The following is a 25,957-nucleotide window of genomic DNA, read 5'->3' as shown; positions in this document are numbered from 1 at the left end:
TTATCACCACATATATTCTTCAACTTATCTGCTCAACTCTATTTGTAAGCTTCATCCACATTTGACACTTGCAATTTATCTAATTATTTTTCATTTCTGTATGGCATTTCATAGTATGAAAATAATTTACTTTTCCAGTGGCTTGCCATTATAGTACTATGAACATTCTCGTATACAACTCCTAGGGTACACGTGCTTTTCTATGGTGTATACCTAGGAGTGGAATTGCTGCCTCATATGATTTCCACATTTTCCAGACTAAATACCAAATTATCTACAAAGTATTTGTTTGTTTACACTCCCATCAGTGGTGCATTTGGATTCCAGTTGTTCATATAGATTCTCCTACACTATTTATCACTCACAAAATTTAACCTTTACCTCATACTTACTAATATTATTGTAGTCCACAATGTATGTAATTATTTGCATCTCTTAAATATACAACCCAATCAAAACTCACAGTACAATTAGCTCTCATTTCTCTATTTTCCTTTAGTTTAGAATAATTCCTCCATTTTGTTTTTGTCTTTTGTGATATTGACATTTTTAAAAAGGAAAAGTTGCTTTGTAGAGTATTTTCTCCTCAATTTTGATTTAGCTGATTATTTTCTCAATACTTAGGTCAAACATTTCTGGCAGGACTATTATTACATGGGTGATGTGTGTTTCTCATGAGGAAACTTTAGATGTCAGTTTGTCCCATTGTTGGTTTCCAAATAAATATTAGAATTAACTTGCAACGTTATACAAAAAAACCCTGCCAAGATTTTGATTGGAATTGATTTCTATTTAGAGATTAATTACATCTCTTTTTTTTTAAAAAATATATTTTATTGATTTTTTACAGAGAGGAAGAGAGAGGGATAGAGAGTTAGAAACATCGATGAGAGAGAAACATCGACCAGCTGCCTCTTGCACAACCCCTACTGGGGATGTGCCCGCAACCAAGGTACATGCCCTTGACCGGAATCGAACCTGGGACCCTTGAGTCCGCAGGCCGACGCTCTGTCCACTGAGCCAAACCGGTTTAGGCTAATTACATCTCTTTATTAGCTTTATTCCTAGATACCTTATATTTTCTGTGCCATCTAAGTCTTTTTCATTTAAATATTTGTTTTTATGATATATGGTACCTTTTTAAAATGTACATTTTCTAGCTATTCATTGCCAGGGATTCTTTATTACTGATATTACTTCCAGCATTTCTTTTTTGTAAACTAAGTTTGTTTCATTCACATTGCTCAAAAGTTAAAAAGATACATGAAATACAGTGAAAGTCTTTTTAACTCCTGATCATAGCCATCCATTTCTTTCCCAGGGGCACCCAATATAACCAATTTCTTACATATTTCCCCAGACTATTTTACACCAATTCAAATAATTGTGTGCAGATATTGATATACATGGCATGTTACCATTAAATAAACGGTGGGGCTACTAACAGAAATAAAAGTCAGAGAGAGGTTTTATTTGGTTTTATAATCTGATGTCTGGAATGACTAGAAATTTCCCAAACACTCTGGAAAAATCAAATTATTTAAAAGAAAATTCCAAACTACATGGTAGTCATTTCCCTTCATTATATTTTGCCACAAAAAGTCCATGTGCTAGAAAAATAAAATCCGGTTCTTTGAAATCAGCTCACAGTCCTTCCTTGTGAAGCTCTTCACTCTTCTTTCAGGGCGTACAGCACATCCCCCTGGCTGATGTTGAGCCGCACGCGAAGGAGCAGGTCATTCCTGCTGGGCTCCACGAGGAGGAGGCGGCAGGAGCCCAGGCGAGAGCACACTGCCATGGTCTCTGACATGGTGGGGTAGGGGAGCCCCTCCATCCGGCACAGTTCCACGTGCTGCCTGTATACCTAGAAACAAAGAGCAGATCTGAGGTCAGCTGCCAGGAAGGTTACGAGAGGAAAGGTAGTCCTGGGTCTGTATCTGATCATTTATTTCTTCTTTTAGGGAAATCAGATACTTCTTGACCAGGATATTTAGTACCCTGAAGGCATCAAAGGTTGTCGCAATGGGGGCACAAATGAAGGGCAGAATGCAGTACTACCTTCAGAATCAGGGTTCTTGCAAATACCTAAATATGACGCCCTGGCAAGTCATCTCGCTTTCTGAGCTTCAGTTTTATCTATTAAATGTATTATATCTCTTGAGTAATGAATATAAAATGTCTAGTACTGAAATTGTTACACAGTCTTGGTATCCTGGGGCTGAGAATTCCATAATAGAGATGGTCATAATTCAAGTCAAATTTTGCTATAAGGTATTTTCCTAGAACCTGAAACAGCTCTTCTGCAGAGTGACTTTCACTTTAAGTATGTAAACATTTCCTGAACATCTACAATATGCCATTAACTGCAGTGAACCAGGAACCCAAATCTGAATTGGTTAATATCCCTGCTTCTGACAAGCTCCCAGTATCGTACAGGTACCAAGGCATGACCCTTGGAAAAGCACAGAGGCACAGAGACAATCTACAATAATAAAAGAGAAACATGCAAATTGACCGTACCTCCGCGACGCCCACCAGCCAATCAGGAGTATGCAAATTAACCCAACAAAGATGGTGCGGAGCAGCTGGGGGCAGGGTGGACAGGAGTCCTTAGGAGCCAGGCTGCTCTGAGCCTGTAGGCCCACGTGTACGCCCAGAGCAACCAGGGTCCCGGAATGACCCCTGGCCACTTCAGGCCTACGCACGCAGGCGCGGAACAGCCAGCAGCTGGGTGGGAACATCTGCCACATCGCCATGGCAACGTGGCAGATGTTCCCGCCCCGCGGCTGCTTACGCACGCACCAAGCAGCCTGCGTCCTGGGAACAGGCGTCCTTGGGAGCCAGGCCGCTCTGGGCCTATAGGCCCAGAACACCCCCCCGGCCACTCCGGGCCTACAAGCAGGCACAGAGCAGCTGGGGGTGGGGCGGGAACATCCCCGGGCGCTCTGAGCTGGCGCATGTGCAAGCGGCCACAGGCAGGGCAGGAACATCCCCCGCAGTGAGTGAGCAGACAGCAGGGCCCTGTGTGCCCCTGGCCATGGCAGCGAGGTGCAGGCAGTCCCTTGCAGGGCCCCCACAGAGAGCAGACACCAGGGCCTGTGGTGGTGTCAAGCAGGCAGGTCTGCAGAGAGCAGAGAACCACAGGGAGCAGGCCTAAGCCGTCAGTAGGACATCCCCTGAGGGCTCCCAGATTGGAGAGGGTGCAGGTTGGGCTGAGGACCCCCACCCCGCTCCCATGCACGAATTTCGTGCACCGAGCCCCTAGTATTGAATAAAGAGGCAAGCGGGTAGCTGGAAACATGGATTCTGACCCTAAAGCCCCAAGTGGGTCAGGCAAGTCTGTAGTAGTTTCTGGCAGTCTTCTAACTGTAAGTCCATTCCGCACCCCCACACCCAACCCCTACCCCCCACCAATACTGGGAGCTTGTCAGAAGCAGGGATATTAACCAATTCAGATTTGGGTTCCTGGTTCACAGCACAGTTAATGGCATATTGTAGATGTTCAGGAAATGTTTACATACTAAAAATGAAAGTCACTCTGCAGAAGAGCTGTTTCAGGCTCTAGAAGGAGAATGGGCAAAATATGACCAGCAACTAAATGTTTTAAAAAGAAAATAAAAAAGTAAAGAAACAAGTAGCTGGAAGGAAAATGTTTTTCTGTGCATCTAAAACATGCTCATAGAGAGATACACACTCCCAGGTACACACACACACACCTTTGGTAGTTCACCTTCTAAGGGAGCCATTGCCTGTGGACACTGGTCTTCAATAAACCACGAAGGCATGAGACCTCAGGCTTCCTTTTACGGACATAATTGAAATGATGCTCAAAGACTGGGATTTTAAACATGGCTCATTCTGAAAGCCTCACCCCCATTACACCACGCAAGCTGTATTAGGGCAGTGACTTTTGATTGTTCATCTTTGAACCTCCCATCCTAGAACAGTATCTGGCACATAGTAAACCTTCAATCTAATATGTAGAAACCAGTTGCTAAAGGTCTCCTCATGCAACTCAATAAAAATATCACATAAAAATAGGTGCTGGTTTGATATTCCTTAGCATTACCAGATTCCCACATGTTTTAACGGCACCAGACCAAAATCTAGATGGATTTTTGAAAAGGAGATTGACCACCTGTTGAAATGTTGCTTCCTCCAGTCCCGATCGACGGAATTCCGCAAGGATCGCTCTCAGGAAGCTCTGTTCCATAACCGAGGAATTTCTTAAAGAAAATGAAGACGTGAATTCTCAGTGTGGCTGCACCAACACGGAGGGGAAAGCAGAATAAAGCTTTTCTGCATTTTCAGAGACAGGAAAAAACTGGGGACTACTTCCTCCTATATTATTTGGTAAGGGGGCCCCCTACCCTCCCAGAGTCTTAAAATGATACATAAATGCCACTTTGGAAGTAAGGAACCACAGAAACTACATCTGGAAAGGTACCAGCACCCCAAATATGCCCCTTAAGGAAAAGGACCACGTCTTCAGTAAATGCAGAAAAACAAGCTTCCGTGGCTTCCCCGGACTGTGGCCCTCTCCAGGTGGTCTTTCAAAGAAGGTTCAAGGTCAGGAAGCAGAAGCATCTTACTTGATGGCAGCGATGTACGCCGATGAGAACATCTCATCCACTGCTTGCAGCAGGTGGGCCACGGTGACCTGGCCAGGGGAGCCGGGCTCCTGGCAGGATTCACAGATCTCGGTGGCGCGCCTGCAGACGTCTAGGCAGCGTCGTGCATCTCCAGAGAGGGCTGCGACCTACAGGAGAGATCATTTTATTCCTTGAGGTCCCCTTGCCATGTCAACCAACAGATTCTGTGTTCAGCTAGAAAAAGGAAGGCGTTGCTGAGAATGGACTTAAGCCTGAAGTTAAGTCCTAGTTGGGAACCTGGAGGAAGCCCAGATATAGATTATCACAGGCACGTGCAGGTTAACAATGGGGATACGCTCTGAGAAATGCTTCATGAGGCGATTTCACTGTTGTGCAAATATCCGAGGACACTTACACAAACCTACATGGTGTAGCCTTTTTATAAGTAGAAAGAATACACCTAAAATATTGATGAACAGTATAGTAACCGTCTTATTATCATTATCAAGTATTGTGTACTATACATAATTGTATGTGCTGTGCATTCATACAACTCACAGCGCAGGTTTGTTTACAGCAGTATCACCACAAACACCTGAGCAATGTGTTACGCTACGACATTACAATGGCTCTAGCAAATACCTAAATATGGGATTTTTCAGCTCCATGGGTCCACTGTTGTATATGCAGTCCTTCATCGGCCAAAATGTCATCATGCAGCACATGACTTTTACTGTGCCTGGGACTCTTCCCTGAGTCCAAACCTTTGTCTTGGTTTTACAAATAACTCCAAAGTAGGAAAGGCAGAAACCCATAGCTTTATTTAATACTAGAGGCCCACTGCACGAAATTCATGGAGGGGAGGGGGCGGTCCCTCAGCCCGGCCTGCACCCTCTCGCAATCCGGGATTGCTGGCTCCTAACCGCTCACCTGCCTGCCTGATCGCCCCTAACCACTCACCTGCCTGCCTGATCACCCCTACCCGCCTCTGCCGCCTGCCTGATCGCCCCTAACTGCCTCTGCCTCGCCCCCTGCTGCTGCAGCTTCGTCCATCCATCCAGAATGATGTCTGGAAGGTCATTCGGCTGTCCAGTCTAATGAGCATATTATCCTTTCTTATTATAGATAAGAAATATTACTGATGATTACCTTTATTCTAAGAAAATTCAAATGGGAGCAGATCACCTAGAGATGGAAATAATGACTGATGAGGCCTTGTGCTTTTCTTTTGGGAAAGTGACAGCATCTTCAATTATTTAAGGGGTATTTGTGGACCCTGCTATTGTTCCTGGAAGTTTAATATAGGGTAAAGGGTGAGAATAAATGCCGAATAGGCAAAGGGTAGGTTTTGTCTGTTGGCTCAGAGCTCCATCTATGCCCTTCTGTGCTTTCCTGTAGTTCAGGGGACTGCGTTTCCTAGATGCCCTGGCAGCTTACTTCTCACTGCGGAGCATGGACGCAGTGGAGAAGCTCCACTCTGCTCCTCACTGGGCTCAGCAGGGGCGGGGGCAGGGGCAGTGCAGTCCGCAGGCTGCTGTCTTCCTTGGCAGCACCGTTCCAATGGCAGCAGCAAGTTCTCAGCAGCCTCAGTAGGGCATGGTCTGGCTCCTTCATCCATGAGAGTGAGAATGGCTTCCTGAAGCTATTAATCTCTAACTTCACTTTTTTTTCCTCTCTTCTAGCCTTTCCTTTCCAACCCTTTGGTAACCAGTTCCCAATATTAAACTCTATCTGTTTGAAATACCTAATGAGGGCAGGTCAGACTGTGCCGCTGAGGCTCGGAGAAGGTGCTCCTGTGTGTTCTCTCAGGCTCTGGGATGTGCCTGCATGTTGTTTTCTCAGGCTCGGGGCTGCACCCAGCCCCTCCTCCTGAGCTGGTCGTGACCGTTACAGAATCCTGACCAAATTTGCATATCTCTTTCTCTCTCTCTCTCTGTGTGTGTGTGTGTGTATGTATATATAGATTAGGGAAATGAAATCTATGAGAGACCTGTGCCCCACAATCACACTGACACATCTGAAAACACAAGGGCTCTCATTTCTTGCATGGAGAGAAATATGTCCCCAGAAGCAGCCAGCCAAGGCCAAGAGGCTAAGGTGGGGCCTATTTTGGAGGTAAAGCCACAGCCAAATTTTATAAAAGCAAATTTTATAGGCATATATATATACACAACACACAAAGACATTAAAAAGCCATTTCTGGGAATAAGGATTACAGAAGTTTTTAAATGTTTTGTGTGTATTTCTGTTTTTAAGAATTCAAATTTAAGACACTCAAAACAAAAATCACTTTTCCAGTAACTCAAGAGAGAAACATGAGCATCAGCTTATATTCTTCCCTTCCTCTAATCTCCCACATCCAGCAGGTAAGGGTGTCCTATGGATGTTTCCACCTGTCACCTCTCTCCTCCGATCCCATTCCACTGCCTTGGGAAGCAGTACTGTGTTCATAGAAGCAAAGTGCACAGGGACCCTGGGAGGCAAGAAAACACCCAGAGCAGTCTTCCCCCTGAGAGCACCTGTGAACCCTGGTGACCGTCAGCATCCGTTCTGATGGCTGTTGTGGTGATGGAGACAAAAGAAAAAGCTGGGGCTTACCCAACATGGACTCTAAGAGCAGACCTTATATGGTCATGGGCCCGACCTCAGCATAAGGGTGAGGAGAGAAGCAACCTGCAGAAGGATGGCTAGAAAAATGGCCTGTTTTGACCTCAATAGTAGGTGGTGTAGAGTTAGAAAACCCTATTGCAAGAGCAGAGTTGAATAGTGGTGGTAGACAGTGGCCTGTAAAGCCTAAAACATTTACTACCTGACCCTTCACAGAAAAAGTCTGCTGACTCCTGCCCTAGATCCTCTCCCATTTCATGCTGTTGGATGAACATTAGGGCCACTGTGGGGAGGAACAGTTTAGGGCTCAGAAAATGTTGTGCTTTGTTAATTTGTATTGTTTCAGTTAAACTCTTTGCCCTGGAGATGTTCCCTCTTATATCATGGCAGAAGTCCCAAGATTTATTCCCAAACAAGAATAAACAAAGTCTCTAGGCCAGGACACCAGGGATTGTCAGAGGGGAGGGGATGTCCCTAACAATTTGCATGCTGAACTCTGACGCCAGCCCACCTACCCACCACACTGCCCTCCAGGCAGGACACAGGAAGCCAACTACAGGAAATCTGACCATCCCGATGGAAAACAACTAAAGATATGGAAATTGGCCCATCAGACTACCCTAGTGAAGCTTACTCAAATGCTCTGAGCTCCCAATAAGCTTTGTAATCTCCGTTCTTATACCTAAGTGGACAGCCAAGACATCTGAGGAAAGGAACAGTGCAGGATAAACCAACAGACAAAAGCATCTTGGAGGAAAAGGAAGAAGATAACTTTGGGGGATCTCTCTTAGAAAGTGAAGCCTGGAGACAAGCATCTGTCTGGCTCCCCTGACCCCAGAACCTAACACAGTGAGCAGCCAGTTCTGAGCAGGTGTTGCAGACACGTGCTGCTGCTATAGGCGTTCAGAGTTCACAGCATCCCAGGCAAGACACTAGAAATGCATTTATAATTCTTTTAAGTGCTGAAATACAATGGATGTGTGGTTTCTTGTGTTCACCTTGAGGGAGATATGTAACCCACTTTATTCTTCAGCAGCCTCAGAGAAGTCTTAGTGGAATGAGGCCCACGAGCCCCAAGTTTGACATGCTTGAATGTAGTCCAAATTGTATACCTACCATGGGGTGTGCACCTTGCTAGACACTGACAGGCCAGCAGAGGACATTTGGCTCGAGCGGACTAGAAAGTCCTGAACGAGAAAGTGGCCCCAGCCTCATTTAGTGGAACAGCCAGCGGTCATCCTATCCGGCTCCACAGGAGGCAGCCGCACGGAGGGCGAGACAGCAGGCCAACGATAACAACGGCCGCTTACAGCCCACAGCCTCAACGGCCAGCACTGATCGGTCTGAAGGACAATGAACTTCATTGCCCAGCCTCCCCCACTTGAGGTTTTTGTGCATAAAATTCAACCCCAGGGACAGCGGAGGCTGAGTCCTGAGCTTCCCCGGTTGTGGCTTCACCCACTCCCCCATTCCCTCTAATAAACTCCCCTCTTGCTGGCTGTGTCTATTTCCTTGAGCGACTCCAATCTTACAGGCACCTTATAGACATGGTTGAATTTCATTCTCACAATGACCCTATGAGGTAGCTAGTATTATTACAATTTTTCAGAGAAGTAAACTGAGGCTCAGGAAGTTTTGAAGTAACTTTCCTATAACCTTCCACATGCCTATTAAGTGTTAGAGCCAGAATTCAAAGCAGGTTTGTCTATTTAACTATTCTGCCCTTTTCATTATACAAAGCTGTCTGCTCCCTGAATCAATTAATTTTCGTTTTAATTGATTAAACCCACCATAGTCATAGCCCCCTATCAGTTATACAGTAAGATTTCAGGAATTTTTCAAAACTTCGTTTCTACTTTTTGTATTTGTTTTTACAAGATTTCCTAAATTTCTCATCATTCCCAAAGCACCCAGCACAGGACCTTACACCAACAGGGGCTCAGCAAAGAACTGCCGCCTGTTTTGTAGGTACAGCCAGGAGCTCCCGAGGGTGACTTACCTTCCTGGCAACAAGCTGGATGGCATCATCCTCAAAGGCCTTCAGATGTTTGAGTCGGGACATGAGGATCTGCTGCAGCTGCCTGTAAGTGTAAGGCTGGAAGGACATCCTGGTGAAACCCTGGGGAGCCAAGATGACAGAGAAACAAGTTCATTGACTGCCCTCTCTGATAGCCCTGGCGGAAAGTGGCCCACCAGTCCCCAAATCCATATAACAGTTTGCAGACTTCATGCTGGGACTCCCACTGCTTCCAGCTCTTCGTGACTGACAATGGCCAGTGGCATCTTGTAGGGCAGTAGTTCTCAACTACTTTTCATTTAGTTTAAAATATCCTTTTATTCTGCCAGAATCATGGAGAAGTAGATAGAAGTAGAGGTGCTCCGATGAGTGACGGGAGGATCTTCAGCTCTATGACGTGCAGAGGCACCGCTCCTGGTCTCACTCGCCATGCTTGTAAGTACCTGTGGTTCAGGCGGAACCCGGGGCTCACGAGGGCACACACTGCATCCACCTTGCTCACTGCTACGCTCTAGCCATCTAACACTGCCTGGCAAGGGTCAGTGCTTAAATACATTTTAAAAATAACTAAACCTCCAGGGCTCTGCAGCTTAACAGTGCACAGGCAGCAGAACATCAAGATATGTTTGCAGCAAATCATGCAATGGTGACAGTTTAATTCCAATTGAAAATGAGAAGCGTTTTAGAAACCACATTTCGAACTTCCCCCACTTACGTTAGTGTCCTATGTATTCATTTTTGCCGGACTCCTTAGCACAGCTTCTGGGTCTGTAAGAACAACCAGAGAACGGCCCCAGGACCTACCAGCCGGCTGGACACGCGGTTCATCATGATGCGCTCCGGCAGGTCCATGGTGTTGGCAATGGTCAGGACCACAAGCCGGGCCTCCTTGTGAGTGGGCCAGTCAAAGAGATTGTACATTATATCTTGTTTCTGAGTCCACAGAAGATCGAGCTGCCAGGGAAACGGAGAGAGATGCAGGGTCAACTACAGAGACGGCGCCAGGGCCCAGAGTGAAGACCTGTCACCACTGCTTTAGCTGCATGCGCTTCTCAGGGCACATCAGCAAGGAAGTGAGTGGACACGTGCCACTTGCCACGAGACAACAGGCTCAGACGAAGGAAGGAACCAAGCTTCCCTCCTGCCCAGTACTTGCTCCCAAAACTTCTGTCAACAACCACGTGGCTTCTTTCCCAGTCCTCCTGGGGGCACCTCCTCACCTCATCCACAAGCAGCACGGTGGTTTCCTGAGAGGACCCGTGGGTGCGGAATCGCTTGGCCAGCAGTTCGGCTGCATGGGTAGCTGTTGCCTTTTGGCCTGTCATCTGCTGCATTGTGGGAAAACAGGTATGGTCAACTCTAAGGACTACTCCCTTGGGCTTAAAGTTAAAACTGCAAACAGAGGAAGCTCTTCAGCCTGAGGGTTTCAGGATCCTATACTCTTTGCCTTCTACCCTACACACAGAAGGCACCAAAACAGAAGATAAAGAACGTCTGTGTGATTGAAATGCAAATGAACCAGAGTAGTCCCAGAAGCCCCTCCATAATCATTGCTTCCCGACTCTATAACTGAACGTTATCTGTTACAAGAGAACAGCTAATGAACCAAGAGTGAGGTGCAAACTCGCGCCTACCTCTAACCCCTTCCTAGTCTGCCACACTGCCTCCTGTGCACACATGGTTCTCACCATGATGGTATATACTGGTTTCCAACAGTTCATAACGAGCTCCTAGACTTTAAGGTCCCTGTGGGTAGGCATTCTGCCTTTGCTCTTGCTATCTCTACTCAAAGGGCAATGCCTGGCATGTTGAAAATATGTAATATGCACAAAATTAAGTAAACATTTTTCTTTTCATGTGCCAAGAGACTGTATTTTCCAAAAAGCCCAAACTGCTTTGCTTACCTGCAAGATTTGCACGTAGACTTGGTGGGGCTCTGTCAGTTTCATGCCATTGACTTCAATGTATTGAAAGGGAGGAACATCATTTGCTTGGGCCGCCTGCTGTAGGCAGTGTATTACCTCGTGTACAGTGGCAGTCTTCCCGGTCCCAGGTACCCCAGAGATATACATGCACCTAGGCAGGAAGGGAAGGCGTGAGGGTTAGGTGTGTGCCAGCTGCCTCACCAGTTAGGAGTGAGCAAATGTGTGTGGAAGGAAGGTCCAAGAGCCCTGAAATGTGGAGGCGGGGGCAGTAAGGACCATCCTTGGAAGCTGATTAGAGCAGGGCCTGTTTCTATAGAATCATTCATTCCACAAGCAATGCCAGTGTCACTTTTCTTGGAAAATCAGAATTCCCATTCCTGCAGAATAACTTTGACAACAAAAAGCTGCTTTAGAAGCTTTGGGCTTTTGCCTGTTCTCCTGACACTGGGGAAAGACCATCTGGTTGAACTCTGACACCTGAGGGGTGTACCAGCAGGAGCCTTCTCCCCCGACCATCCTACCTGGCTCAGCATGACTCACCCTCCAGTATGATCAAGGAGTTTGCTTTCCACAAAGTTGTAGATATCTTGGAATTCCTTCTCCCGACAGGGAAGAGAGTCAGGTACAGCAGAAACATGCAGACTAAGTAAGGGAAAAGGAAGATTTTAGAAGTATTTCACCATGCACTCAATAATTGAAAGACTTATCTATAGTTTCTATATAAAACCTTAATCACAAACCCAAGGGAATGTCTTCATTCTCAAATCTCTTCATGCAGTTGCATAATCCCTTTCTCCCCGCAAATCACCAACTCAGTGGTGCTGACCAAAGGTACACGTCACCTGGGAAGCTCTCCCCAAATCGCATTGCTGAACCTCACCCCGCAAGAGATTCTGATTCGGTTGATTTCTGGAAGGATGTAGGCTTGTATATTTTTTAAAACTCCCAACACAGTTCTAAAGCGTACGGCCCCTGAGAAGTAGTGTCCTGACTAATCACCTCCATCCCTGAGAAAAGGATGGCAGTGACTGGAAGGTTACTCCTAGAACCAGTCTGCATTAGCTGACCCAGACACCACTTGAGAGGTTTCTTCTCTCGGAACACACATGTTCATTTTACTCTATTATTACTCCTGTTTCATGTGAATGAAAGTAGAGGCCCATCTCTTTCTATCTGAAAGGAGCCCACGAGCAGTGTTACCTTAGCCGGGCCTCCTCTAGCACGCTGGCAGGCCCCCGGGCAGCCAGGTTTCTGTTGCGGATCTGGGGAGTGGCAGAATGTGGCATTCTAGGCGTGGGCTGTATTCAGAAAAAGAGAACATATTTCAGAAAAACACAACTCACACACACACACACACACACCCCAACAACAAAGCAAAACACTATTCAGGACACATTAGCAAATCTGATTCCTGATGACTTGCTAAAAAGAAGAGAGGTGGTGAATTCCTTAGTTCTTTTATGTATAAAATACCATGATTCTCCCTCTCTCTCCTCACATCACACATACACTTTTTTCATAGTTCCAACACAATTTCTTTTTTCCAGTTTACACACAGTATTAGGATTTGAAAACAGTGGCAATCTGGGGAAAGAATAAATCAAAGTATGGATTAAATACTATTTAAAAGTAAAATATTGCTTTAAAGGAAAGGTAAGAAATTATGAAGAAATCCTAACTACACTGCCCACACATAGGGTTGAGTGGGAGGCATAAACTGGGTTTGATTCAGAGGATCCTCGTATGGACTGGTATGAAAACATGGTTAGACCTTGTTTACCGGTTTAACACCTATTAATTTTGGAGAAAACAAGAAAGGAGTAAGAAAACCTTGCTCAGAACATATCAAAATGTCACTCCAATCAATTTAATAAATAAAAAGAAGGTATCAAAAATTTGGTAGATTTCTGATCTTTTTTATTATGCTGAAGATGCCCTCACACCCGATAGCTCTTCTACTTGGTGCGATCCAGGAGATGCAATCAAACCAGAAGGTAGGTGAGCTATTTGCATAAAAAAGAATTCCAGGTAAGTTCGCCTCACGTCTAAAAGTTATCTATTGGATTTCTTTCCATACAGGTGTTCCAAAGAATAATATGCTCCACAGAAAAATTTAACTGGTCAGACTCCTGCTCTCAGGCTCTCTTTGAAGGTCGCAATACCATTAATACCCATCTGAACACGGGAAGACTCTGAAAGTCCCATAGGAAGCAGGAGAGACATCCCTTATTCTCTCCCAGTTAACAATTCATTACCAATACCTGAGTAGCCCTCCCTGTTTCTCAGGTGTATCAAGTGACACTGTTACCGGACAAGTGACGGGACCCTGAGCAGGTCTGCCTGGAACCAGCCCGTAGTGTGTGGGTTCTTGACTTTGTGCAGGAAAAATGTCACCACACGAGTCGAGGTGACTATGAGGGTACATTTATTAAATCCGGGGACAGTAAAACAAGGAAGGGTTTAGCAAAGTAGAAGCAACGGAAGAGCCTAGGCTGGGCTGCCTTAGCTCTCTGCGAAGTCAGAGAAAAGGGGACCTTAGAGACAGGTGCAGGGGGTGAGCCTGGGACAGCTGCCACTGCCCATTGCTCCCCTGGTTGCAAGTCTCTTGGGGCCCCTGAGAGTGTCACAGATGTGGGAGAACAGGGGGAAGGCAATGGCGCAGGTTGCTTCCCAGAGGGAGAGCGTGTGCTGGGTTATCTCTCTTGCAGGCGGGAATCAGGGGAGGTCTTGGCAGAACAGTCATTAGTTTTCCAGGTGTGCCCTTTCAAGGTCGTGATCTCTATTGATTGGTAGGTGCCAGGGCAAGGATCATTAGTTATTGCAGCTGGTCCTGGCATTGCTGCTTTTCTGGGCCTGGAGCTTAAATACAACTTAGGCCTAGACATGATCTCTAGGGAGGTGACCTTCTGTATCTGGCTGTGAATTGCTGGGCCAGTTTGTTCAGCTAACTGTCTCAATTTCTCTATTCCACTTGTCCTGGCTTACTGGCCTGTCTCAGAGCAAAGCCAACAACATGGCTCAGCAGCCCTGATTCAATACCCACTGAGCACTGATTACACACAAAGCACTCTACTGGGTTTTGTGGGCAATGCAATCATCAAGTGCCAGTTCTTGTCCTTCTCTCTGGAAGTTTGGCTCTTGGCCATTTGGTTTTGTATTTTAAAGGGAACTCAAAAATCACCACCTACTGCATGGGTGGGGAACGTCCAGCTGGCGGGCCACAGAAGGCCAGGAAATCATTTCGTCTGGCCCTGCCAAGGCATTAGGGGTGGGTTAATTAAATGTTTGACCAAATATAGCAGGCTAGTTTTTAAGGTCATAATTGTGTATAGCCTTCAAACGATGTTATAAATATCCAAATGGCCCATGGTAGAAAAAAAAGGTTCCCCACCCCCAATACTGGATTCATTTGCAGCCCTAGGGTTCATGAATATTCCAAGTGTAATAGCTCTCAATATAGCAGACCTGTACTCAGAACCCAGTTATTACTAACAGTAGTGTGATCTCAGCCACCACATTTTAAATTGAGAGGGATGCTTCGTGGAAGATAAAGCTGAAAGAACCTTACGGTTTTCTTCGGTGTCTTGCAGGGGGTGTGCAAGGATGACTTCGTGGAAGAGTGTGGGCTCCTGGACACACAGCTGCGTATTCTCCGTGGGAGGGGTGGTGTCGAAGCCGCTTCCTCCTCACTGTCCGAGTCTGTAATCTCTGCTGCGGGCAGAAATTCTTCCTCTTCTTTGTCATTTTTGCGATTATCTAAAAACCTGAATGGCGGGACACATTTTCTGATATTCAGTGTTTGAAGTCTAAATCAGGGCACCCTAACAGGTGAGTGTAGATTACAGGTGTTGCAGTGTCTGCTGTGGTGAGCAGTATAAGATGTGCTCCACTTGTTTGCTACTGAGGTACTCTGCTGAGGGCTTTATTTGTTTTATTTTGTGACCTGTATATTATTATTCCCACTTTTATGATGAAGAACCTGAGGCTTAGGAAGGTTATGTAACCTTCCCAAGGGTATACAGACAGTAAATGACAAAGCTCAGCTTCACATCCAAGAGTATCAGAATCCAAGTTCATGCTTGTAGGCATCCCTCTAACAGTCTTGCCAGGTGTGAGTATGAGGCCCCGAGAGGCACCTATGCCCAGAACAACATTTCTTGCCCCTTTCTAACTGACATTTATGTAAACTAACATAATTCCAGACATAGTAGGTAAAAAGGTGAATTTCAATGGAATAGCAAATAACAAATAAGAACTATAAGAGGCTTTAAGAAATGAAATAAGATAATAGATACCAGAGATGGCAGTGATAAACGCATTTCTGCCTGCCAAGGAGCACTCTTACCGAAGCTGCTGCCTAATCCGATTCAAAGTCAAGAGGTAACTCTTTCTGCGGATACGATGGGGAGTAGAGGTAGCTTCATCCTGAGCTTCTGGTGTCTGTGCCTCCCTGCAAGATATCACAGCAAGGTGACGGAAAGCAGTTCCAGGCACTGGGCGCAGCAGCAGGCCCTAGAAGAGTCAGGTGGCCTGACTTGCTCCTATTGCTTTTGCAGGAGCTAATCACTTTGCTAAAAAGTTCGTAATTGAAATTTGACTCAAACTCAGAGAAAAAAGTTTGCTTAAAGCTTCTTATTTAAATAAGACTCACCATCCAACGAGAGACCAGAATATACCAACCTCAGGCACAGTATCTTGTCCTTTTTTCTTTCTGACATATCTATGACTTTACAGTCTACCCAGCTCAAGGTTGGCAGAAATGCAGCTATATATTAAATACAAAACTGCCCTAACTGGTTTGGCTCAGTGGATTGAGTGTCGGCCTGCGGACTCAAGGGTCCCAGGTTCGATTCTGGTCAAGGGCATGTACCTTGGTTGCAGGCACATCCCCAGGAGGGGGTGTGCAGGAGGCAGCTGATCGATGTTTGTCTCTCATCAATGTTTCAAACTCTCTATCTCTCTCCCTTCCTCTCTGTAAAAATCAATAAAATGTATTTTTTTAAAAATACAAAACATTTATCAAGCAAACCTATAATGAGCTGGATGCTGAAATTTCTGAGCAGGAAACACTGAAATGTGTAATTTCTGGCTCCTCACATTATTTGTGCAGTCCATTATTTACAAACACTGCCTAGGGCCAAACTGTAAACTTTGTTCTAGATGCATTATCCTCTTGTACTACATGTATTTGAGAATGGTTTCCAGTGTTGTTTTTTTATAAACTAAAGAAATGGCTGTTAAAATGTGGCAAGTAATGAAACCCAGGACTACGAAGCAATTCAGGTTTGGGAAATTATCTTCTGAAGCAGTGACCCCCAAAGGGCATCTGGGTATACCAGAATCATCCAGATCATTTTAAACATGCAGATTCTTAGGCCCGGCATTTGGAGATTAAGTCACTATTCCTGGAAAGAGGCTCAGAAATCTGTGTTTTGGAAAAGCTCCACGTGATTCGGACACATTCAGACTTGCGACCCACTGCTCTAACTTTATGGACTGTGACCAACACAATTCACATCACGTGAACCATCTGGATTTACTCTGTGGGAGGAGGGGTAACATCTCCCTCACCTCTTTTTTATCTTTTCTGGTTTCAGAACCACGGAAGGCACCACTGAGCTTCTCTTCCCCCCTCTGAAAGGGTCAAGTGTTATTTCCCGACTAATCTCTGTGGTTTTCAAAGCTGGGACCCGGGTTCGCAGGATCATGCGACATTCACGTGAAGCCTCGTCGTGCTCGGCACAAGAGCGTCGCATCGCCCCCGTTTTCTCTGGGGCTTTCAGAGCCGGAGATGAGGTCTGGAGTCCATCAGGCTGAGACCTCTTAGAAGGTGAGGTGATTTCAGAGGCCACTTTCTGTTTAGTCCTTCTGGGAGAATCCAAAGACACCCGCGAAGTCTCCTGGGAAATCCTAGTGTTAGGTGTCACAGGGAAACCTAGGCCCAAGAGAAATCACCACAGACGTGTGTGAATTTTATAACTAGCATTATATACACCCCCATCTCATTGTAGCTAAATGCAGCCACTGAAGTCATACAAAGACATGAGTTCTCCATATTTTGAATTATTCCATGCTTTCCCCCTCTCAGGTCAGGTAGCTATATATTTTAGTCTCTCTCCTAAATTCTGTGGGTGATTTTCCTAGCTAGAACCGTAAGTCAATTATTAAGTCAGCTTTTGTAGGTAAATGTTTACTTGGATTTCTCTGAAGTAATCTACCAGACCACTGCACATCCTCAGCCTCATTCAACAAATGGCATTTGAAAAACTTATACCAGTGGCTCTGTTGACTAACACCAAGGCCTAGATTTTTCTTAGCTCAGATTAAGTCTACCAACAGAGAGAAGTTGGATCCCTGGGGGCAACCATTGGGTTCAGTGAATACACAGAACCACATTAAGATTTGCTCCTCTCTCACCTGACTGCAAGCACCACGAACCTGACATTCATTCACAGCTATCAGTTGAGCTGTTAAAATGGCAAGGTATGTGCCAGGTGCTCGGAGGAACCAAAAATTGAAAGAGACAATCCTGGTCCCCAATTACAAGACACTCGAGTCCAACAGGGTAGATGACATACATGGATGTCTGTAATATGAAGTAAAATAATTGTTCTAAAGCCCCTAAGTGCTAATGAAGATGACTCATAAAGATAGGGCATGAAAGAAAAGGCCAGATCTTACAGGGCTTTGAACATGAACAGAAATAAAATAACCTAACTCTATTTCACCTATAATATAAACATCAGGAGGAAAAACTTAACCAGCTTTACTTCCTCAATGGAATACATTCTAAAGGTACAAAGCAATGCAAATAAAATTTTAATTTTCACTTGGTTAAGTTTACTGCCAGTCGTAGTATTGGAATAGCTACTGAGACTCCCGTGTGTGTGTTAGGCTTGCTCCTGGGAGTCAGGGCTCTTCTCCCTAAAGAAGGTGATACAATCATGTACTGTGGGGAGAAGGGGAAGAGCCCTGTTGTTTATAGACTAGAAATATCAGTATGGTTTCAAGAATTTTAAAGTATATACGTCTTTTAGCTCTTCTACTAGGGATCTACTAGTAAAAGGCACTGTCCCCTTAGTAGCAGACATCTTGAAGAAATGGCTCATTTATTATTATTTTAAAACCTTTATTGCTGCAAGTGTTACATATCTTCCTCCTTGTTCTCCCATTGACCCCTTCTAGCCCACCCCTGCCCCCTACCCCAGGGCTTCACCACCCTGTTGTCTGTGTCCATGGGTTATGCATACAAGTTCTTTGGTTGATCTCTTCCCACCTCCCACCCGCCTTCCCTCTGAGATTCTGACGTCTGTTCCATGCTTCTATGTCTCTGGATCTATTCTGTTCACCAGTTTATTGTGAAACTCATTTACAGAGCTCAGTATCACTAGTCATAGAAAAATACAACAATGGCATACCATCTCACACCTATTAGGATGGCCACTATCCAAAACAAAAATAACAAGTGTTGGGAAGGAGGTAGAGAAACTGGAATCCTTGTACACTGTGGGTGAGAATCCTTGTACACTGTGGCTGTAAAATGGTACAGCTGCTATGGAAAACAGTATGGTGATTGCTCAAAATAGAATTACCATACACTCCAGCAATTCCACTTCTGGGTATATACCCAAAATGAAAGCAGGGACTGAAGTAGATATTTATACACCTGTACTCATAGCAGCATTAGTCACAATAGCCAAAAGGTAGAAGCAACCCAAATGTCCATTCACAGATGAATGGATAAATACATTGTGATAGGCACATACATACCATGGCATATTATTTCAGCATTAAAAAGACAGGAAATTTTGACACATGCTACAACGTGGATATACCCTGAGGACATTATGTTAACTTAACCAACCAGTCAGAAAAAGACAAATACTGTATGATTCCACTTATAGGAATTATCTAGAGTGATCAAATTCAGAGACAGAAAGTAGAATGGTGGCTGCCAAAGGATGGGGGAATGAAGAGTGACTGTTTAATGGTTAGAAGATGGTGGTGATGGTTGTACAACAATGTGAATATATTTAATGCCACTAGACTGTGCACTTAAAATAGATTAAAATGGTAAATGTTATGTTATGTATATTTCAACATGTGTCCAATCAGTACCTGGCCCACTGCGGCACTAACTCACTGTTGTAGTATGAATTAATATCTTATTCCTTTAGCCTCCATTGCCCCTTGTGGTCCGTTCCACACTTACTTTCAAGCTCCAGCCTCTTCCTTGCCCTTGGGGTAACCAGATGGGTAGGAACTTGGTGAGATTTGGAGGTGGAGTGCCTCAATTCAATCCTTTCGACACCATGCTTTGCCGTGGTCCAAGAAGGGCTGTCTATGCTGCGATTCTTGGTTTCCATGGACTTCTGGCATCTAGGACTGCCTTCTTGTAGCTTCTCCAACTCTGCAAACAATTCTGGAGATAGTGGTTTGAAGTTCTCCTCATTCCAAGACAGTTTCACAAAGAACGTCTTCTCATTTTTCAGATCTGTAGGTAACACTTCATGTGGGGCTAAAGCTACTACCTGAATTTGGAAAGTAAAGGTGAATAGGAAGAAATGAGGACAAAAATAGCCAAGGAATGCTCCATGATGGCTATACTCAAAAAGCATTGAAGTCTGCATCCTTATCCGGAACGTTACTTTTCCAAACTAAAGCGGCACAGCCAAGGCATAGCGTATTTCCACAGACTCCTCCTCACTGATATCCATCCTCTATGTTGGTTTCTTTTCCAGGCCATGCTATTCAGCCATGCCAAATTTCCCACAAAAACCTCTCTAAGCATGCCCCACTGTTCAATAGTCTATAATGGCTCCCCACTATAGCAAGATCAGATTACTTACACTGAGTTTCAATGCCTTCCAAAATCTGGCCTCATTTTACCTCCTGAGTGCTCAATACTCTTCAAAATGGCCTTCCATCATTAGTCCAGCTTGGCTTGTCACAGTCTTGCTCATTCTCACCATAGTGATCCTCCCTAAACACACTCCTCCCTCTCTGCCCTTTCAAATCTACCAATCTCGCTGTGTCAACTTATACATCTGCCTTTCATTTCTTCACTCTGAGCCCAGATTAGAAAAATCTGACTATAGTCACGCCAGACCAAAGTCTCTCTGCAGCACCATTAAATCAACCACCTAGTCACCATGAGACCACAATTCACACCATGATCTAATCTCATTTTGGGCCTGAAGTAGCTTGAGGAATAACCCATATCTTAGTCTCCAAACTAGTGTCTCAGTTCAGACTATAGCTCACCGGAACCTGATTTATCACAAAGTCCCATAACACAATTTGCCTGCAGTAATCAGCACGCTTCGTCCTGCTTTATTGAAGGTGAAGTACTCGTTTAAGCAAGTGTATTCAGCCTCGCAATGCTTCATGCCTACCACAATCATAGCTAAACGTAATTTCCCACTGCGGTACATTTGCTAATTCCAGCTCATCCCTCAGATCACAACCCAGATGTCACTCCCTCCAGGAGGCTCCTAACACATGGTAAGTGATCTCAATAAGTATCTGTTAAGATGAAGTAGACAGACAAGCAGAGAAGATGACAAACAGCAAAAAATTCATTTCCGTGAGGTAAATCAGAGTCAGTAATACATTTAAGGTCATGCAGTTTAGGAGACAGACAGAAAATCAAGGCATCACCTACCTGCACAGGGCCAGAGATGGTCTCGGCATCAATGTTGCTGTTACAGGCGGGGTAATCATACCAGAATATTTCCTGCACATCGGGCTTCCGGCCCAGCAAATGGTGTTTACTGACAGAAATTTCACAGAATCGGATAAACCACTGTACTCGAGCACGTTTCTTACAATAAGGTTCAGAATCTAGGAGGGATAGGTAGAAAGGTTAAGAAAAATGCAAGAACATTTTATTAAGAACTTCATCTGTGTCAGACACTGTGCTAAGCACTTGATGATACTTGATTAACATATTATTTTTAATCCTCACAATAACCCTACAAGGTAGGGACTATCGCTATCTCCCTTATATAGGCAAAGTGATCAAGTTACAGGGACCTTAAATGATTTTTCAATGGCCACAAGACCAACCAGCAGCAATTTGACTCAACCCCGCACCCGTGTTCTCCTCACTTTGCTCCACCACTTCCTAATTGTGACTGTCAGTCATCAAAAAAGTTACTAAAGGCATTTGAGAGGAGCGATTCTAATCAAACCTTATAAATCAATGCTTATAAAGAAGCCATCAAACAGTAGAAAAGCAAAAATCCTGGCAAGAATCAGAGCATCAGGCACTGAGATGACTTCTGGCAAACATGTGCTTGCAATCTTCAGTGTTATCATTGTACTGCACCATTAACATTACTGCATCCCAGCATTAGCTCCAAATAAAAGCACATACACTCTAGTGCCATCACCATCACCACCTCTTCTCTTCCTTCGCTCTCTTCAGAGAAAGACTGAAGCACCGCACAAGGATTCTAAAATGTGCACACAGGGCCCATACTTCAAATACTGAAGTCCACACTGCTCAGGTGCTCCCCCTAGTGGATATTAGTTTGATGAGGTTTTCCTCCCTACTGTCAAATATGTTTCCTATGTAGGTAATGTAAAAACATCTTTATCCACTCACTCTATCAGCTCCTTTATTTTAGGCCTCCAAATTGCCACAGGACTGACTAACTCTAATTCCTCCTGGAAGAGGCAGTTTTGTGTAGCTTCAAATTCCTCTTAATCCTCCTTTTGGAGTTCTGCCCCATTTCCACCTTTCTGTGCTCTTCTCTGCTTTGCAGAGGGTGGTTAAAGCTCAGACAATCAGCAGAAGCAGTGAGTGTGGACTTGCAGACTCTGGTTAGCACTACTTCCCCTTCTGCTCTTCCAGTTTTGGGGGCAGCAGTGGCTTTCTGCACTTACTGATCTTGGGGAAACACCATTTTTGTTTTTCTACTCTTTTCAACCCTTAAACAAAGTCCCTCTGGGTAAAACACCTACTAAAGTGTTTTTGTTTTACTGACTGAACATCAACTCATACCAATCCAACCTACATCCTCTCTCATTAAGAATTTGCAAATTTAGCCGAAACCGGTTTGGCTCAGTGGATAGAGCGTCGGCCTGCGGACTGAAAGGTTCGATTCCGGTCAAGGGCATGTACCTTGGTTGCGGGCACATCCCCAGTAGGGGGTGTGCAAGAGGCAGCTGATCGATGTTTCTCTATCATCGATGTTTCTCTCTATCCCTCTCTCTTCCACTCTGTAATAAAATTAATAAAATAATAAAAAAAAAAGAATTTGCAAATTTCATTATTAACTTCCTTATGCCTATCAAAAACAAATCACCTATTTTTTTTCTTCCCCCTTCTTCCTGAATTCATCCTTTCACTCCATTCCAAAAATCCAGCCTAATGGCCATTGTTACCCACTGCTAAAAATAATATAAAAGCTAAATTCTTGAGCCCCCAATCTCATTTTATCCAATACTGCTCTAGAGTAAGGAAGTTCACTTGCTGGAAGAGGGTACAGCTAGCACTAAAGTGACCCCACCTCGGAATCTACGGTTCACACCCTATATGCTGCTGTGAACAGAGGCTTCAGTAACTGCCCCTCTTCCCCACCACCTAGCACTTCCCAATTATTCGTGACAAGAAATGGTTTTCATTCCAACCCAAAACTCACCGTCTTCAAACAGCTCAATCAATTTAGCAACATACGGATTTTCATCATCATTCCCTTCAACCAATACAAACTGTCCAACTTGGATGCGAGTCTCAGTCGAACAACCTTTTGATGTCATGCTCATTTCTCTAGGAAGTAACAGGGAAACATGTTAGGCAAGTGCTCTCCAACTGGAAAATCCCCTAAATAGTTCTCTCTGCTGACCAATTCTCCTACTGGAAAACCAATTCACCCATTTCTATGCAAGAGTAGACAAAATGGGTTGATGAACTGTTTTAGCATGAATGATTAATCCAGAAGCCTTAATATGAACCCTACTTCTCTCAGCCTTCTATCGAAGGCTTCCAAAGGCATAAAAGCTGCCCAATAACAGTATCAAATTAGTCATGGATCGCTAGGGCTGGGAGGACACCGTAACATCGAATCCTACCCTGTTATGCAGAATTACATAGAATCTACACCTTAACTGACATTATCATTCATATCACATTTTATTAACCTGACGTCTTCTTTTATCATTAAACTGCTATATTTATGCTACCATCTTCTTGCATCAAACAAAACCTCTCCTTACAACCAATTCATATTTACTGTCCCTTAGTCCTCAATATATAGCAACTAGAACAGGCTAGATACAAGTTATTAACAGTTTAGCCTGGAGAAGTTGTATTTCCAGGACAACCAAATCACTCACTTGTAGGTTTGGTAGTGTAGTTTTCGATCCAACAATGGGCTGCCAACCCACGAATAAGTCGGTCTGCTCCTCAGCCTTGTAGAGCAGTACGCCATGGCTCCTGTGTAAAAGCCACTCACTCTGAGTAAACATGACAACACTCTGATGGATTATAGGGTACAATCCCTGCCTTCAATGAGTTCAACCTTCTTTTCTGCCCCAGCTGCACTCTCCCACATTTTAGACTTAGAAAACATTTTTAGGAAAAAGTCAAAGCTCTATGAAGATCAAGCTTAAGCAATTTAGTATCATCTGGGTATGTCTTGCACTATGCTTATCTCTTTCTATCCAGGGAAACAGGAGGGTCAATATGTAAGAAATGAACTATAAATGTTTAGAAGTACTTACTAGGTACAAGGTACAGTGATAGGCATGAAACATCTAGCAACTTAAAACTAAAACACAGTGATACAGTGGTTGGTTGTGTCTTTCTAACACTTATAATCTAGAAAGGGATAAACTATAGATGTACCAAAGGACAAAATAGTGTGAAGAATCAAGAAAAAGAGCCAGAGAGACTACTGTAAGTTAGAGGACCAGGTCTTGTGGCTATTCGGGGAGGAAGGGCTTCCTATATGGGTTTCCTGAACTGAGTATTAAATAATGAGCATATATTGATAAAATGGAATGTAATGAGGGATTCTAAGAGATGGAGGCAAAAACATTCAAGAGGCATTTGTAGGAATAGCAATGAGTTTTATTAAGTATATTATTCCACTTACATTAAAGAAAAAAAAAAGTGTCACTTACCTGTATTGCTGACAGTTGTAAGGGGTATTTTTTTGGCGGTAGCTAACAGGTCCTAGATGTAAGTATTTTGAAGAGCTGAAAAGAAATGCTTGTATTAAAGTACATGGATAAAAGATGTTTTATTGGGCAAAAACAAAAATGTAAACAAAAAATCCAAACATATATGCTAATCTTTAAAATTTGGAAACCTCCATTAGTCCTAATAATTATGCCAATCCATTATCTTACATTTAAATAATTAAGAAAATAAATCTTTTTGGGGGAAAAAACATGACTTTATACATATATAATATAGATACATACATAGCGATCATAATTATTATTTCAATAATATATTCAGGTCTAAATGGACTTCTATATGTAGTATTAATAAATTAATATTAATTAAAATAGTGTATGTACATGCTCCAAATAATAATGATGTAAAAATTACTACTCTTTAAAATTCTTTATTGTTTAAAGTATTACATGTCTCCTTTCCTCCCACTGAAGAAAATAAATCTTACATAAATGTCTAACCACTCTGCTGTGCACCTGAAACTAATATAAAATAATACTGAATATCAACTGTAATCAACAAGTAACAATAAATAAATAAATAAATAAGAAAAATAAGCCTTTCCTATATATTCAGTACTTTTCTTATGAAGCTAAAATTTGACAAAACTGGGGTAAAAAAACTTTTTTTAATGCAGCCTGACAAAATTACTCCAAATGACTGATAGCAGGACCAATAACTACAGTCTATGTTGAAAACAACAGAATTAGAAGAGCGTATTACCATTGATTGGCTGCCTCCTGCATGTTCTCTACTGGGGCTTGAGCCTGCAACCTGGACAGGAATCAAACTAGCGACTGCCTGGTGCATGGGACTACACTCAACCAACGCAGCCACACTGGCTAGGGCTCTCCATCTCTTAAATGATCTAATCATAGGATAAATGGCCTGATCTGTCACTTTGACTGTGATATTTGATTACACTGGCACAATGACCTCATGTTTCAAACAAAAAATTGGCATAGAATAGACCATTTCCATACCAATAAGGTACTTAATCATGTCTAGTTAAGGCATCAAATCCATACGTCAACTCTTAAATCCAGACCATATTTCAGCTAACTAAAGTAGGTATCCTTCAAAACCAAGTGACGATAAAATCTAACATTCCTTTTCTAGATCATGAGCTGTGTTCAATGAGACCAAGTACAGTAGTTCCCCTTATCCTCAGAGGATGTTTGAAGATCCCGAGTGGATGCCCGAAACCATGGATACCCAACCCTATACATATATCCCGTTCTTTCCTATATCTACATATGTATGATAAAGTTTAACTCACAAATTAGGCACAGTAAGAAATTAACAACAATAATAAAACAATTATAATAATATACTGTAATATAACTTATGTGAATGTGGTCTTTCAAAATATCTGACAATCAATCTGATAACTGAGCCAGCTAATAGGTGGGTAGCTCATACAGCCTGGATGCGCTGGACAAAGGATGATTCAGTCCTGGGCAAAAAGAGTGCAAGATTTCACTACACTACTAAGTATCTTGTGCAATTCAAAACATAAATTTGTATTTCTGGAATTTTCCATTTAATGTTTTCAGACCGCAGTTAAAGCAGGTAACTGAAACCTTGGAAACTGAAATTGCAGATAAGGGGGACTACTGTATAGGCA

The 25,957-nt window shown here is 43.6% G+C and overlaps 1 protein-coding gene across 1 annotated transcript; it reads right to left on the bottom strand.

The window, feature by feature from the left end:
- Positions 1-1,463: 1,463 nt before the first annotated feature.
- On the bottom strand, positions 1,464-23,578 carry ORC1 (origin recognition complex subunit 1). Its single transcript, XM_008139309.3, has 16 exons — positions 23,484-23,578; positions 22,790-22,917; positions 20,806-20,984; positions 19,354-19,672; positions 16,713-17,076; positions 15,487-15,591; positions 14,710-14,905; positions 12,342-12,439; positions 11,682-11,783; positions 11,121-11,292; positions 10,437-10,544; positions 10,021-10,170; positions 9,199-9,318; positions 4,593-4,759; positions 4,139-4,226; positions 1,464-1,864 (listed from the first exon to the last, which is right to left on the bottom strand). The coding sequence occupies exons 1-16, from the start codon at positions 23,576-23,578 to the stop codon at positions 1,670-1,672; spliced, it is 2,586 nt and encodes an 861-aa protein (XP_008137531.2). The 3' UTR covers positions 1,464-1,669.
- Positions 23,579-25,957: the final 2,379 nt, after the last annotated feature.

This window comes from Eptesicus fuscus, chromosome 9, assembly GCF_027574615.1.
Source record: "Eptesicus fuscus isolate TK198812 chromosome 9, DD_ASM_mEF_20220401, whole genome shotgun sequence".
NCBI classification, from domain to species: Eukaryota; Metazoa; Chordata; class Mammalia; order Chiroptera; family Vespertilionidae; genus Eptesicus; species Eptesicus fuscus.
The sequence above is the reverse complement of the archived record's forward strand: the minus strand, read 5'-3'. Positions and strand labels throughout refer to the sequence as shown.